This window comes from Diospyros lotus, chromosome 5, assembly GCF_014633365.1.
Source record: "Diospyros lotus cultivar Yz01 chromosome 5, ASM1463336v1, whole genome shotgun sequence".
Taxonomy (NCBI): domain Eukaryota; kingdom Viridiplantae; phylum Streptophyta; class Magnoliopsida; order Ericales; family Ebenaceae; genus Diospyros; species Diospyros lotus.
In genome coordinates this window covers 23,979,044-23,994,815 of record NC_068342.1, presented here as the reverse complement: position 1 = coordinate 23,994,815, position 15,772 = coordinate 23,979,044, and the positions used below count along the sequence as shown (strand labels likewise).

At 34.8% G+C, this 15,772-nt stretch overlaps 1 protein-coding gene across 1 annotated transcript; it reads left to right on the top strand.

Moving 5' to 3' along the window:
• The first annotated feature begins 5,931 nt into the window (after positions 1 to 5,931).
• On the top strand, positions 5,932 to 7,890 carry LOC127802300 (NAC domain-containing protein 43). Its single transcript, XM_052338016.1, has 3 exons — positions 5,932 to 6,581; positions 6,702 to 7,009; positions 7,137 to 7,890. The coding sequence occupies exons 1-3, from the start codon at positions 6,398 to 6,400 to the stop codon at positions 7,818 to 7,820; spliced, it is 1,176 nt and encodes a 391-aa protein (XP_052193976.1). The 5' UTR covers positions 5,932 to 6,397; the 3' UTR covers positions 7,821 to 7,890.
• The last annotated feature ends 7,882 nt before the right edge of the window (positions 7,891 to 15,772 follow it).

The following is a 15,772-nucleotide window of genomic DNA, read 5'->3' as shown; positions in this document are numbered from 1 at the left end:
ATAGAATTTTTTTTAGCATTTAATTAAATTCCCTCCTTTAACTTGGACTACCTTAAGCCATGTGTCACTTCAAGACACCCACCTTGGCTTCCAAGTTCTAATCTCCCCCATCCATATGGCATTACTACATTTATTTTCCAATATAGGAAAAAATAATTACTTTACCACATAATTCACCATTTTAGGGAAAACGTAATTATTTTCTCAAATAATAGAATATCCACCATTTTCCCAATATTCCATAATTAAATTCCTTTATGGAATTAAATTCCAAAATACCATTTTTTAATTTATTAATCCCATTTATCTCCACATAAATACAAAATTGGGATTTAATTTACTTACACACCTAATTCCACATAGAAATTATTTTCAATTTACCAAAATACCCTTTTATTGGACTTCACTATCCAATTTACCAAAATACCCCTCTCATAGGGCACCCTCAATCTCAAAATCTTTCACATTCTCAAGGGCATTTTTTTGAAATTTTCTCACTTCCATTCTCATTCTCTTAACACTGGGATTACTGGGTGTTACACTTTTTTTGAGAGACTATATTGTTACTCTTTCAGACTCTCAAAAGATTGCACTTGCCAAGAGATTGTTTTCTTGGTAATTTTTGTCTTAATTAATTTTCAAGTTGTTAGATAACATAAATAAGATATTCTGACTCTTTACCTTCCTCAATATCGGTGAAAGGGACACATGGCATGCTTACATTGTTGTTACACAGTGTTGTCCTGGATTAAACACACAATAGGCTTGGTAAGAACCCCCCCCCCCCCCAATAGAAATAGTCCTTCAGGAAAATGAGTGCCTTGTGAGGCGGGCTACATTGTGAGGGATAATGTAGGGAAGTAGTTGTCCGAGAGAAAGGTTTCCCTTGTAATTCCCCAAGAGAGTGGCTTAACCAAGTTGTGTCATGTAATTCCTATGAAAGACATGACTATTCAGGATGACTTTCTCCTAGATTTCCTTGAGATAACTTCTTTTCTTGGGAGAGTACACTTTTCTTTAGGAGAATTTCACTTCCCCTTGAGGGGTGGGTTGTAACAATAGCTTCACACTCTTGTTTTTGATTCAAAGTCAAAGGGAAGAGTAATTTTCAAGTGCTTCATCTATCCGCAAGAGCGGCGTGTCTGCACAGTGAGCTAAACTATTGCAACATCCAAGAGAGGCACACATTTTCAACTTGGGAGAAGAATGCATTTCGTGTAGTGATGAGGCGAATCGTCAAAGCTTGTAATCTTTAGAAATCACAATGATGAAAAACCAGTTAACCTCATGAGGAAGCAAGTATAAATAGAAAAGGGTTCCTCACGTGGATCCTACTTCTACTTTCGTGTTCGAGAGTTCTCGTGCGCTTCAATTGTCCTGGAGAACTACATTTGCATCTCGTGCTAAAAAGCTTAACATACTGTCCCAAAGAGACTATTGTGCACTTATTTTATAGAAAATTGCCCCAAAGAGTTCTTAAGTTGGCTCGAAGAACCTCTATTTAATTTGCAAATAAGGTAAATTTTTATTTCATCATGCCAAGGATTAAGTTTGTAGATAGGGCTAATAGAGAAAAAGAAAGAGGTGAAGAAATCGCGATTTCTTTAGGTCAACCCTCCATCCTTTCGTACAAGTGATGTTGAAAGACTAAGAGTTGCATATGATATCTCGGTCTCATGGTTGTAAGGAAGTTGCAGAGGGAATTAATCATGCACAACCCAAGTTAAAAGAGAAATAGTAGCTATGCATAAAGAAAGCCTTCGTGTGGTCTTAGATTCCCTCTCTATCAGTTTGGGATGGAGACTACAACTCTACTTGCTTTTTACATTTTACACACTGATCATCTAGAGACTAACTTTAAGCATCAGATGGCCCGCGTGAGAGGTCACCTATGCCTCTAACCAATTTCTTTCTCACAGATACCTGCTTCTTGCAGGCCACTTGCGTTTTAAAGGTCACCCGTAGATCTGGATCGAGACATTCTCCTGCATAAAGAAATTTAATATTGTATTAAGACAACAATAATAACAAATAAAAATAACATATTAACCCCTCATCACAAGTCAAAAGTTTTTATTATTAATTCTATTAAACAAACATCTTTTACAGCATATTGAATTTTTTTTAATTTTAAAAATATCTTCTTTCAACTTCTTTATTCCAAAAATTTTCTTTAATAGTTATACTAAAAAATTTAAAATTTAAATGAAAAGATTAATTCAGTCTCTACATTTAATTTAAATGTGGGGTGACAGTGGTTATACATAAAAAAATAAAAATTAAGCAGGACAATTATCATTGAGATTATAATAATAAATTTAAAATTTTAACTTAAATTCGTTATTATAATAAATAAAGACTTCAAAATTTTTCATTAGTTGATTGTATAGATAATAAATTAATTTTACAAAATGACTATCTATCTATATTTATATACTTTGATTATTAAGTAAGAAAAGAATACACCATCAAAATTGCAGATAGGGGTGCACATAGTCTATTTTATAGTTATTAGATTTGAAAGAATTTAATATGGTTATGGTAAATTATATTATAACATTATGGTTTGATTTTATTTAAACTGCGATTTATATACTATAAGAGGCATACATTTTTTGACATTTCGACAAAAAATTGTTTTTTTTTAAGACTAATAGTCAACGTGAATTTTTAAACCACCATATGTATGAAAAACTTCTATAAAAAATTTTTAAACCAAAAAAAATGTAAAACATTATCTTTAAAATATTTTTTGTTAAAATGTGTATTTTTAATTTGGCTAAAATATTATACTATATGTTAAAGTAAATATTATGTAATATAATTCTATAGTGTATGTTTTCTCTTTCCTAAAATTAAATTAAATTAAACCGTAAATCATATATAGTTTTAAAATTTAAAACCAAAAATCATCTTTTAGAAGAAATTAAAGAGGAAAAAATCAAATCAAATTAACCATCTAGATAATAACTTTCTAATAAGTATTAAGCACTAGTTGTTGTTGCTTTTTTTCTTTTTCCTTTCTTCTTTTCTCTCCTTCAATCGAGATTCATGAAATCCATCACTATGGGTATTATAGTCTCATGTGCATACACATGGGCACTCGCATACACACACATATATATAAAGAGAGAGAGAGAGAGAAAAGAACAATAATGGATCTCTATAATGGTGTGTTAATTCCCTTATTATATATGCGTTGAGATTAGGGTTTATAAGAGATGTATAATTGGTGACACGTGGTACGTATATCTTGAGAGTAAAAGAAGAAGTTGGGTCTAAGTGGTTACTAATAGGGTTTTATTAAGGAAAAAGAGAGACGACAATAAACTTCTTCTCCCTCATGGGTCATGACAATTTTAAGTTGGCATATTGTTGTTTATTATTTATTTATTAATTAAAAGAGGGATTAAGAATTAAATTAGTTAATCTAATTTAATTTTAATTAATATCATTAGTATTGCCGAAAACTAGCAGAGGGGTCTATAATAACACTCTCCAAGGACAAAAACCTTTAAGCATAGACATAAGCCATAACGTGTTCACGTAAATCATTCAAATCACTTGAGGTGTAAGAGGAATTTACTCTCTTCTTTTTAGTATCCAATTTACTCTCAAATTAACTTGCTTGATTTGCTTTAACAATTTGGATTAAATGTGAGATACACTTTTGCCAATACAATATAAGAATCTATGTCTATATACATGCAGTGATAAGTTATGCTATGCAGCCCTTCAATATTTAAAAATATTTAGGGCATGGTCGTAACAGTAACAACCATCCTAAGCAAAGGCAAACTTGTGATTATTTTCCATAGAACGGAAATAATTATATATATATATACACACACACACTATATACACTTAATTTTCTATTTAATTATTTTCTTCCGAAAGCCTTAATTTCCCTGCATAATTAAATGTCGGTAGTCTTTTAATTTTGACGGTCTCCTCTTTATACTTGTTTTCTGAATTTTCTTTTTTCTCAAACAAAAGCATATATACAAACACCCATGATACTATTTTGTATGAAAAGAAGAATAAAATTAATGTTTACATTATTATAAAATTAAAATTAAACATAAATTTTAGTATAATATTGAAATATTTAAAATTACCTTATAAAATTGAAATTAAACACAAAGTTAGATACATCTATTGAAAAAAAAAAAAGAAAGTTGACTGTAAAAGTTTTAAGGTTTTTTTTTTTTCTATAATTTAGCCAATACATTTTGACCAATGTTATTTAGACCGATTAATCCATGGCCACTGGGACATAAGAGAATGGAAGAATTGAAATGTTCTTGTTGGGACATTAGCCCAGGTCTTCGATGCTTGATTTCATATATTTCGTTACTAGCTAGATGATCGTTAGAACTTAGAACTTGTAACTTGCAATGCGACTGGCCATTTAAAATCATTAACATAACATATTTTATTATTATTAAATTATCACACCATATCATCGTAATAACGTAATATATATATAACTATTAGAGTAAAGATCTTCTCCACACAATTAATGATCAGTTGAATGTATGCATGGTGGTGAGAGCGGTGACGTCTTTATTCCCTTAATAATTTGCTGTAGAGACTACAGCTGCATGCTGCCATTTCGTCATTTATGTATATGTGGTGTAGATGTTGTAATTTCGAGATAGAAAGGAGAAATGAAAAGCCTTGGAAGCTTAATTAATTACCACCACCAACGCCAAGTTTGACCAGGGGCAATGAACAATTAAACATCCATAGATGATGACAATTACAGTGGATGAATTATATATACGGATAAATTTAGGAATCTTGAGGCGCCATGCATGCATATGCCCTGGATCTTAGCTAGCTCTTTAATGTGATGTCTAATAACTCAAGACTATGTCTTTAATATTAGACGTCTAAATGATAGGCCTCTGCCAACGTACGCCAATTATTGAAAGAAGGAAAAGAGAAATTATTATTATCATTATTTTATAAGAGAATGGATGATAAATTATGACAAATAAATTAAAATCTACAAGAACAAAATCTACTTAAATTTTTTTTGATATAAATGAATTGAAACCTTTTAAATAAATAAGTTGTCTCATTTTAAGCTTGAATTTAAATTTAAGTCTAATAAAATTTGAATAAAATAAGTTTAAATTTTTATGGGTTCAGCTTGATTCATTTGTAGTGCCCTAAGCTTAAAATGCAAGGAGTGCATAAATAAGATTGTGTTTCAAGTTAATGTTAGAATCTTGTGGTCACTCACTTTTAGTTAAAAAATAAAATAAAAAAAAAGTTAGCATAGAGAATTTGGGAGAGAGAACTTTGCAAAAAAACAAAAAGAAAGAAAGAGGGAGAGAAGTAAATAATTGAAAATTGGAGAGAGAAATAACATATATACATACATACATATATAGCAAGTTGCTGCATGTGGCACATATATATGTATGTATATTATATATAGCTAGGTTGAAGATAATTTCATGTATGGGAGATGGAAAAGGGTACGTTAGTAGGCAATCGTAGTAATAGTAGTAGGCAATATTAGCTATTTATCTCCATATGGAAGAAGGTTAGGCGGCATTGATCCATGCCATGAACAAAATTAAAATAGAGAGAGAAGCCCCACCTCTCATTTCCATGTTTCCCTAAAAGAGAATTCTGAAAGCTCTATGCCTCCGACTCCATCATCATTCATCTCCCTCTTGTTGGCGGTGGTGGTTGCACTTGGTTGAAGAATAGAAACCCAACAAAAAATTACAAATAAAGCAGAGAGAGAGAGAGAGAGAGAGAGAGATGTGGTGGTTTTCAAATGATATGCTTTTTAAGGTCGCGGGTCGTAGTTACGATGTGGGCATTCCCTCTGCAATCTTGTTGCCCACAACGTCCTTGGTGGGCCTCTCCCCTCCCTTCTTTTTCTTTTTTCCTTGCTCCTTTTTGCTCTTATTTTCTACCCATATTTCCTTTTCTTGCACATTTTTCGTGCCAAAATCTGAATCTCCTAATAACCAAGACTCTTAGCCCCTCCCTCTGCTCTCTCTCTCTCTCTCTCTCTCTCTGTGCAGTGCAAGTTGGTGTAACTACACACAGTTGTAAACTAGCTAGAACACAAGTCTTTTTTGCTCGTGTCTGCCCCCTAATTTGTCCATTAATGTCCTTCAAACACATATAAACCCTCTTCCTCCTCCACTAATCCATGTCCCTTATGCCCACTTAGACTTTCTTACTTCTTCTTCTCCTTCTAAGCTAATAATATTCTCTTTCTCTCTGCTATACCTATACGATCTTTCATTGAAATAATGTACACTACTCCAATGTTGTGGCATTCGGAATGTTCCTGAGGCAATTTATTCCGGCGGCTTTCCATATCTAATTGGCAGCCATATATATATATATATATATCCTCTGCCGGATGCCGGAGAAGATGAGCATATCTGTAAATGGGCAATCACAGGTCCCGCCAGGCTTCCGGTTCCACCCAACAGAAGAGGAGCTCTTGCAATACTACTTGAGGAAGAAGGTTTCCTGTGAGAAGATTGATTTGGATGTCATTCGCGACGTCGATCTCAATAAGCTCGAGCCATGGGACATTCAAGGTTTGTAGTTAATTTGGTTTTGTTTTCACTGACGATATACTGAGAGGATATACACTTGATCTTGATCATCAGTTAATTAATGTAATCGATCTTGGACTGGATGTTGTGTTTGGAATGCAGAGATGTGTAGAATAGGAAGCACGCCACAGAACGATTGGTACTTCTTCAGCCACAAAGACAGGAAGTACCCAACTGGAACGAGAACCAATAGGGCAACCGCGGCCGGGTTTTGGAAGGCCACAGGGCGTGACAAGGTGGTGTACAGCAACTCCCGGCGGATTGGGATGAGAAAGACTCTTGTCTTTTACAAAGGCCGAGCCCCTCACGGCCTTAAGTCCGATTGGATCATGCACGAGTACAGACTGCTCGACGACAACCTCACCGACAACATTAATTCCAATGTCACGACGACAACTCCCGCTGGTGCTGTAAGTCAACATCGATCCTCGCCACTCAATTTTCTCGTCTTTTAATTGCTTTAGCTAGTACCAAATGATGCTACCCTCGATTCCCTCCTGAATGATTGATTGTATACTGGAACTGTACGCACTGTAGGTCTCCGATGCCACAGGAGAGGCAGCACAGGAAGAGGGATGGGTGGTTTGTCGCATCTTCAAGAAGAAAAATTACCACAAAACCCCCGACAGCCCTGCAAATTCAGCTATCAATCTGGACACTGCAACCCAAATGCCTTCTTCTTCAACCGATGATGGGACGTTAGAGCAAATGCTCCATCGCGTGGAGAGAACCTGCAAACAAGAAGCCGAACCAAACTGCAGCCCAGGGTTTCTCATTCCAATCCATGACTCGTTTTTGAAGCTTCCAACTCTAGAGAGCCCAAACTCTACAAGCCTCGGTGAATTCAACATGGTGAATCAACAGGTAAAGGGAAGTGCTGAATTCAACCCAGTACTCTATCAGACGACGGACACAAGCCTCGGCGACTGGGCGGCTGTGGATCGGCTTGTAGCGTCACAACTCAACGGCCAAAGTAGTGATGATCAGACGGCTAAGCTGCAGCTGCCTTGTTTTAATGATTCAACGATGACTTTCTGCTCTCCGTCTTATCATGATATCCAATTGCAGCGACCACTACAATCATCATCCTTACTGTCGTCTAGCAGGCCTTTCCATGGCACGCAGGATCATGATAATGGTGTTTTCAATCTTTGGAGCTTCGCCGGAGCATCCGGGTCATCTGCCGACCCACTATACCACACGTCCAACCCTCATGTATAACAGACCTGTTAATAACAACAATATTGTCTCAAACATATAGTTAATTATGTTTAATTATGATGTAATAATAATAATAATTATTATTATTAGTATTGCTATTGTTATTATTATTATTATTGTTGATTCATGATCACAATCATAAATTGAACAATTTTAATATATAGAAAGTGAGATTACCACTCATTATCTCTTGTGTTTAATCATAAGGTCTCCCATTTGCAGTTGCTGTAGTGTTATGTCGTAGCAAGCTGTGAGTGGTTTGATACGTTGGTTTCCAGTGGCAATTATTTTAGACATGGCAACCTTTTTCCTTAAAGTAGAAGAACCCCACCATCATCAGCAAGAGTCAAGGGGTGATTCAGACATAAATCATCAGCTTTGGCCTTCTGCAAGCGAGCCCACGTCTCGTTGGTCAGTGCCCTACAGGCTAAAAGGATCCATACCATTGGCTCGTCGCAATATATAGATGTGCCATTCATTTCCCAAACCTAGAAGTCATTACATTATATGTGAGAGTGCGTCTTAAATAAACAAAAAATTTTAAGTGAAGATTTAGTTTAAGGGTTGATCCTTAACAGCTTAATTAAGTATTATTTTTATTCTTAAAACAAATTATATATAAAAATTAATGGTGGTGCAATGCTAAAATTATTCTTAAATTTATTGTGAATTAGAGATCACGAATTTACGTTATCTTTGTGTTTTTTAGATTTTTTAAAGAAAAATACGTAAAAGATCTTTGCCTATATATATAATAGAATAGATATATATGTTCTGGGTTCACACACACACATATATATATTATATTTATATAAATTATGTGTATTTAGTCATATATATTGAACCCCCAGTACTGGATATGGAATTAAATTAAGTTATTGGTGACAATTGTTTGAACAATCATACGACTCAATGATGATATGAGAACAAATGACCAGATTCAATTTAACAAATGATAAAATTAATGACCGGAGTTAAGGAGTCGTCTAGTTAGTTTAGTGTATATATATATATATATATATACTTATATCAAATACACTGAAACTCCAATACTGGATTGTGACAAGCAATCATACGACTCAATGATGACACGAAAACACAGGCATAGTCAATTAATTTATCAAATGATTTTTCTTTTCAAATAATAATGAAGATAAGGCCAAGGCCTAAAAAATAATACGGGGAGAGGACAGCCATTGTCTTCCCCATCTTTGGATGTGTGGATATCTTTGAGATTTTTCTGGTTTCTCGCGAGTAGTTTTTGGGTACTCGGTCAAGGACTCTATTATTTTGATGTCCTCGTCCAGAGTCGTCGCATTTTACCTCTAAAGTTCCTGCTTTGCCATAACTCTAGAAGCTGTTCACCCTTGAAAATGAATAGGATTAATTTCATCATCAGATCAACCAAGAATCTGCGCTCCCACGAAGGCATACTCTGGAATGTAGTCTCAAAATGATTACTTGTTCTCCAATCGTTTTTAATTTTTTTTTTCTTCCACCTCATACACCACATTATTATCAGGACAAAATTGTTTTTTGGGTTTAGACTAGGACTGTATTACTTGTTTTATTGTTTGTACCAACAATAAAAGAAGTAATTGTATCAATTTTAACCGACTGGCCTTTAATATCCATCCATCCTTTGAAAGTGGTCTTCCATCTACAATACAAAATTCTCTACTGCATTGCCATTTCTCGAACTTGCAAACTCCATGGGTTTAAGTAGGTCAATCCTCAAACTATCTAGATCCTTGCTTGGCCAGCACCACCACTAGCTAGAAGCTATCTTCTAAAGGCTTTCAATAGCTTTTTGACGGCCTCCATCAAATGGGTTTCTATCTGGTCCACAGTATTGGCAGACAACCTAATATATTGACCTTGAAGATAACCAATATCTTCTTTTAGCTTGTTGAACTAGGTAATTGAATTTAGGGATGGACATGAATCCGTTAATTCACCAAAAAATTCGAGACTACATCTGATGGACACGATTAAAAATTGAGTAAAAAGAATATGAACATAGTTAGGGTTAAAAAAATAAAAAAGTTGTAACCGTAACAGGAACCAATAATTATATATATATAATATTACTTTATATATATAATAGTATTAATTTATAAATTAATAATGGAACTATATATTCCTCTATAAAATATCCAAAATTTGTAATTTATTTACAACAATGTTCAATAAATAAAATTGTTACCTTAAAATATATTATAACAATATTAAAAAAAAAAATAGCAAAATCACTCCCTAATGTAATCATTTTAGAATTTTCATTTTTAGTGGTTAGATTTCTTGTGACCAATTCTAATTTGTATAATCATTAATTTAAATCTAATTTAAATGTGCCTATTTTCAATTTTGGTTGCCAATTTCATGTTCTTTTGGGTTATTTGTCTATTCTATAATATAATAAATTTTTTTATTTAATTATGCAATTTGTTAAAACAATTATAAATAAAAATTGTAGATAAGGTTAATCAGTTAATTATAAACCTAATTACAAAAATCAATAACTATGCAGTTATGATTATAAATATGGTTATAGACATAAAACCACAATTATGGTTACGATTAACTTAAAAATCATAATTGAACCAATTCATGTCCATCTCTACTTAAATGTTTCTCCGAAGTACCCACATCATGTTCCATTCTTTCTACGGACTATTTGGCTTAGGCTCTCTAACACCACCTCAACTACTATTAGTTTCCCCTCAACTTTCTAGTTTAGGGCCTTTATCACAATCTCGACCTTTGTCAACTTGCCTTCCACCAAGCCAACATCCCTCTTTTCATGCTTTGTTTGAATGGTTTGGATCCTTTGCACCTTGGGGCTAACCTTGGTCTTATCCTTTCTAGGTCCCTTTGCCACATTCTCCTCTTGGGTGTTTGACATGGTGTCGAGTCTAATATCAAATTGTCACGACTTTCAACTTCCAAGTTAACTTTGTCAACTACACTTAACTCACAATCACCCACCTTGGTGATGGAAAAGTCAACCTTTCTTTGGACTCGCTCTTACCTTGGGATATTCACACCATTGGGAACACCTATTACCTAAGGACTTGAGAATAAAAGAGAGAACAATCTTAAGAGAAAACTATAAGAAACTTTATTGAGAATGGAATGAATATAAATGAGGAGTTCATTACTATTTATAACCCTTAATTATGTGTGAAAAAGACTAAAATACCCTTACTAATCCTTATCTACGACTCTTACAATGTATATCTTTATTCATCTCCAACAAACTAGATAAGAATGGAATCGTCCAAAACCTATCTTCTAGGCCTCCACATGGATCTAATCACTTTCAGCACGCCTTCTTAGGACGGGGTCTTATGTCTCGTCGTGTGGTGTCTCCTGAGTAAGTCTTCTCTCCTCCTTTATGTGGAAACTTTAAGAACAAACATTCACTCTTATCTTGGAATGTGGCAGCCATTTAGATACATCTTTCCATGTGTTGACATGTGAAAACTCTTATTCTTGTGCAATGTAGTTTTGCTTAGTCATTTTTATGTGATTCACCTTTTTATCCAATTAGCATGTCCAATCACATCCTACCCAACATGCCTAATCACACGACCTTGTCATTGATCCTTGCCTATTATGCACTTGAGTGACATTTAGTGTCATCAACATCTTCTCAAAGTTTATCTCCTTAGTAAACACACAATGTCATTACCTATGCCATCTCCATCTTGTGCCCACCATATTTCAACCTCAAGAGTTCTCTTGACTGCCTGCATTGCCCATTGCATTAGGTTATCATTGTGGTTATTTAGCTCGAGTTTTCTATCTAGTTTAACCCAATCCAACCACCTAGTTTAGTTAGGCTAACTCATTGTCACTCTATTAGACTCTCTCTGCTCACAAAGTCTTACATGATGTAGTTTTTCCCATATGTGCCACAATAATGCCACCTAGCTTGCTTTTATGTAGCTAAGTGTGGCTCTGGTGTTCCCATTGTGCCTAATTTTTGTAAGACTAGCCAAACTCTGCAACTAGTTAGTTCACCCCATCTTTGCCACGCCTAAGAAACGGGGATTGTCGCATGTTGGTTTGATCCTTGGCTCCTCAATCTTGTCAAACACATGAGACAATACACAAATTAGTTGGGCAATAACCTAAAGGGCAAAGAAATAATCTCGATGGTCTAAAGTCCATGGGCCGGGCAAAGGAAATTGCTAGCTAGAGATGATTCACCTATTTTATCCAATTAGCATGTCGTCCAATCAGGTCATTTGTGATTGGTCAACTACATCCACTCAACATGCCTAGTCACACGACCCTGTCATTGATCCTTGCCTACTATGCACTTGAGTGACATTTACGTGTCGCCTACATCTTCTCAAAGTCCATCTCTCTAATAAGCACACAATGTCATTACCTGTGCCATCTCCATCTTGTGCCCACCATATTCCAACACCAAGAGTGCTCTTGACTACCTGTATTTCTCATTGCACTAGGTTATCATTGTGGTTCTTCAACTTGAGTTTGCAATCTAGTTTAACCCAATCCAACCACCTAGTTTAGTGAGGCTAACTCCTTGTCACTCTATTAGACTCCCTCTGCTCGCAAAGTCTTGCATGATGTAGTTTTTCCCATATGTGCCACAATAATGCCACCTAGCTTGACTTTATGTAGCTAAGTGTGGCTCTGGTGTTCCTATTGTGCCTAATTTTTGTAAGACTAGCCAAACTCTGCAACTAGTTAGTTCACCCTATCTTTGTCATGCCTAAGAAACGGGGATTATCCCATGTTGGTTTGATCCTTGTCTCCTCAATCTTGTGAAACACATAAGATAATACACAAATTAGTTGGGTAATAACATAAAGGGAAAAGAAATAATCTCGAAGGTCTAAAGTCCATAGGGCAAAGGAAATTGCTAGAGATGATTCACCTATTTTATCCAATGAGCATGTTAAATCACTTCCTTGTGATTGGTCAACTACATCCACTCAACAAGCCCAGTCACATGACCCTGTCATGTCCCTGTCATTGATCCTTGCCTATTATGCACTTGAGTGAAATTTACGTGTCGCCTACATCTTCTCAAAGTCCATCTCCCTAGTAAGCACCCAATGCCAATATTACCCGTGCCATCTCTATGTTGTGTCCACCACATTTCAACACCAAGAGTGCTCTTGACTACTTGCATTGCCCATTGCATTAGGTTATCATTGTGGTTCTTCAGCTTGAGTTTGTTATATAGTTTGACCAAATCCAACCACCTAGTTTAGTGAGGCTAGCTCTTTGTCACTCTACGAGACTCCCTTTGCTCGCAAAGTCCTGCATGATACAGGCTTTCCCATATGTGCCAGAATAATGCCACCTAGCTTGCCTCTATGTAGCTAAGTGTGGTTCTGATATGTCCACTGCGCCTATTTTTTATATGACCAGCCAAACACTGCAACTTGTTAGTTCACCCCATCTTTGTCACGCCTGAGAAATGGGGATTGTCCCATGTTGGTTTGATCCTTGCCTCCTCAATCTTGTCAAACACATGTGACAATACACAAATTAGTTGGCATTAACCTATAGGGAAAAGTAATAATCTCGAAGGTCCAAAGTCCATGGGGCAAAGGAAATTGGTAGAGATGGTTTTATTTATTTTTTGTTTTTTATTAAAGAAAAATTAGGTGATTTTGTTTTTCAAATATCACTTATTGAGGGGGGGGGGGGGGGGGAGATGATTGCATGACCAATAAATAGACCAAATTAGCCCTACATACAAACAATTATCCCAGAAGCAAATAACAAAGAAAAGCATAAAAATTCTAAAATACCAAGTCTATATATACTTCCGAGCAAAAAAAAAAAAAGTATATTCGCAATCATTTGACATGACAACTAACAAAAAAACAAGAACAGAAACCCATCTCGGTAATGCCAGCGACTGATCAGAAATCAATACATGAACGAAGTTCGGGATAGAAACTGGTAGAGAAGATGCTCGGTGACAGCGAGAGAAAATCTCTCCTATGGTTTCAGAAAGGGAGAGCTATAAGCAAATGAATGATAAAATTAATGACTGGAGTTAAGGAGTCGTCTAGTTAGTTTAGTATACATATATACGTGGGTGAGCACGGCACCATTTAATTTTATCTTCTTAGAAACAGTAACACAGTAACACTCACATTGCTTTATCCCAAATTAAACTAGAGTGGGGTTATAACTCTGTTATTTCGGGCCATGCTACCTACGGATCTACGGACGTTGTCCTTTCTATTTTGGCTGTACATGTATCGGTGTAAGTATGTATTTTATCAATATATTCTTCTTTCATTTTCTACCAGCCCTGGGCCTCCTGCAGCAGAATGAAGAACTGCTGCAACTAATTGTTTTTTTATGATGATTTTGCCATCCAAATTGCATAAACTATGAAGGTAGTAGCTTGGTAGTGGTAGGGGTAGTGCTCGTGAGTCCGACATTAATATTTGGTTTATTAATGTAAAGGTTTTGAAGCCAAAAGCTCAATAAAATGAACTGTTAAGAACCCAAAAATAAGCGGAGTTTCCTATTAATCACTTTCAGCTTTTCTGTGACTACCAGCTCAAGAAACCAACTAAAAATTCCATAGCATATTAAATGAAATTTTAGGTGGCGTTCTCTTCACTTTTTAATTTTTAATTTTAAATTTTGAATTCATTTTCAGTTTTCTATTTTGATAGTCTATTTTTAAAAAATTGAAAACGCGTTCTTTTTGTCATTTTGAAAAACTATTTCTCAAAACAAAAAATTAGAAAACGCGTTCTGTTTGAACTTTTAAAAATAATTTTTTAATGATATTTTATTTAATAAATTTGATTATTTGGTAAATTAAAAATATTCAATGTTAATATATTATTAAAATATATATATATTTTAAAGTTAATGAATTTTGTAATATTTTTTCCTATTATAATAATAAAATATAAATAAATAAATGTGTTTTGAGTTTTGAGTTGAGTTTATTTTGAATGAAAACACTCAAAATAACTTTTTATTGTCTTGAGTTTTTTTTATTTTCAAAAATATATTTTTAAAAATAATAAAAAGAATGAGTTTTCTTTATTTTAAAAAATTAAAAATTAAAAATAACTTAAAAATAATAAAGAGAACACAGCCTTATCGGGAAAGGAAAATGACAAGCCCAGAGCGCTTGTCTCAATTGGATATCTCTTCTGATATAATCACAAAACGCACTGAATGTATACGTGGTACTGCAACTGCCGGGATTGGTTGGAGGCAACGGTCGTCTAAGGGCGTCCAACTTTTGCCTTGAGATTCTGCAGCTCGATGGATCGATCTGCAATTAATATTCCCGTGGCGGAAGCTTAGTTTTCTTCCGTGCATGCGACCCTTTAAAATCGGTTGGTGCTGGAAGGATCCTTTCTAATTAATTTACCCTCTAGTTCCAATTAATTGCAGTTGTTATCTTTCGTACGAAAATGTGCCTGCTTCTAATGGCAAACGTCGACCTTTTATCTAATCGAAACTCCACTACAAATAAAGGCAATGCCACTGCATTCATTTAATTACTCTTAAGAGGAAGTAGTTTGGCGAAGAGGATATGACATAGTTATTGTGAGCTACCCGACGGGTTAGTTTATATACTTAATTGCTTTTGTTGAGCAATCCATCTGTTAATTATTGGCTTCGATTTGTAATCTGTCTTTGCTTATTCATATGCACTACTTTCTCATCGTAAATATGTTTGAAGAACTCCAATCTTAAGTTAATTATCTGTCTTTATTCTTATCATCCAATTCAACGGCTTTATAAATATCATCGTCGTCGTCTTTTCTTATTCATGATGAATTCTCAGTACCGATCATTTCTTCTTGGCATATATATTACTCTCATGTTCCATCAATTGCCAACATAATTGCGCTACTAATTGCACGTGTTGATATATTAGTGGACCAAAGTACAGATACAACAAGGTAAATATCTATGGT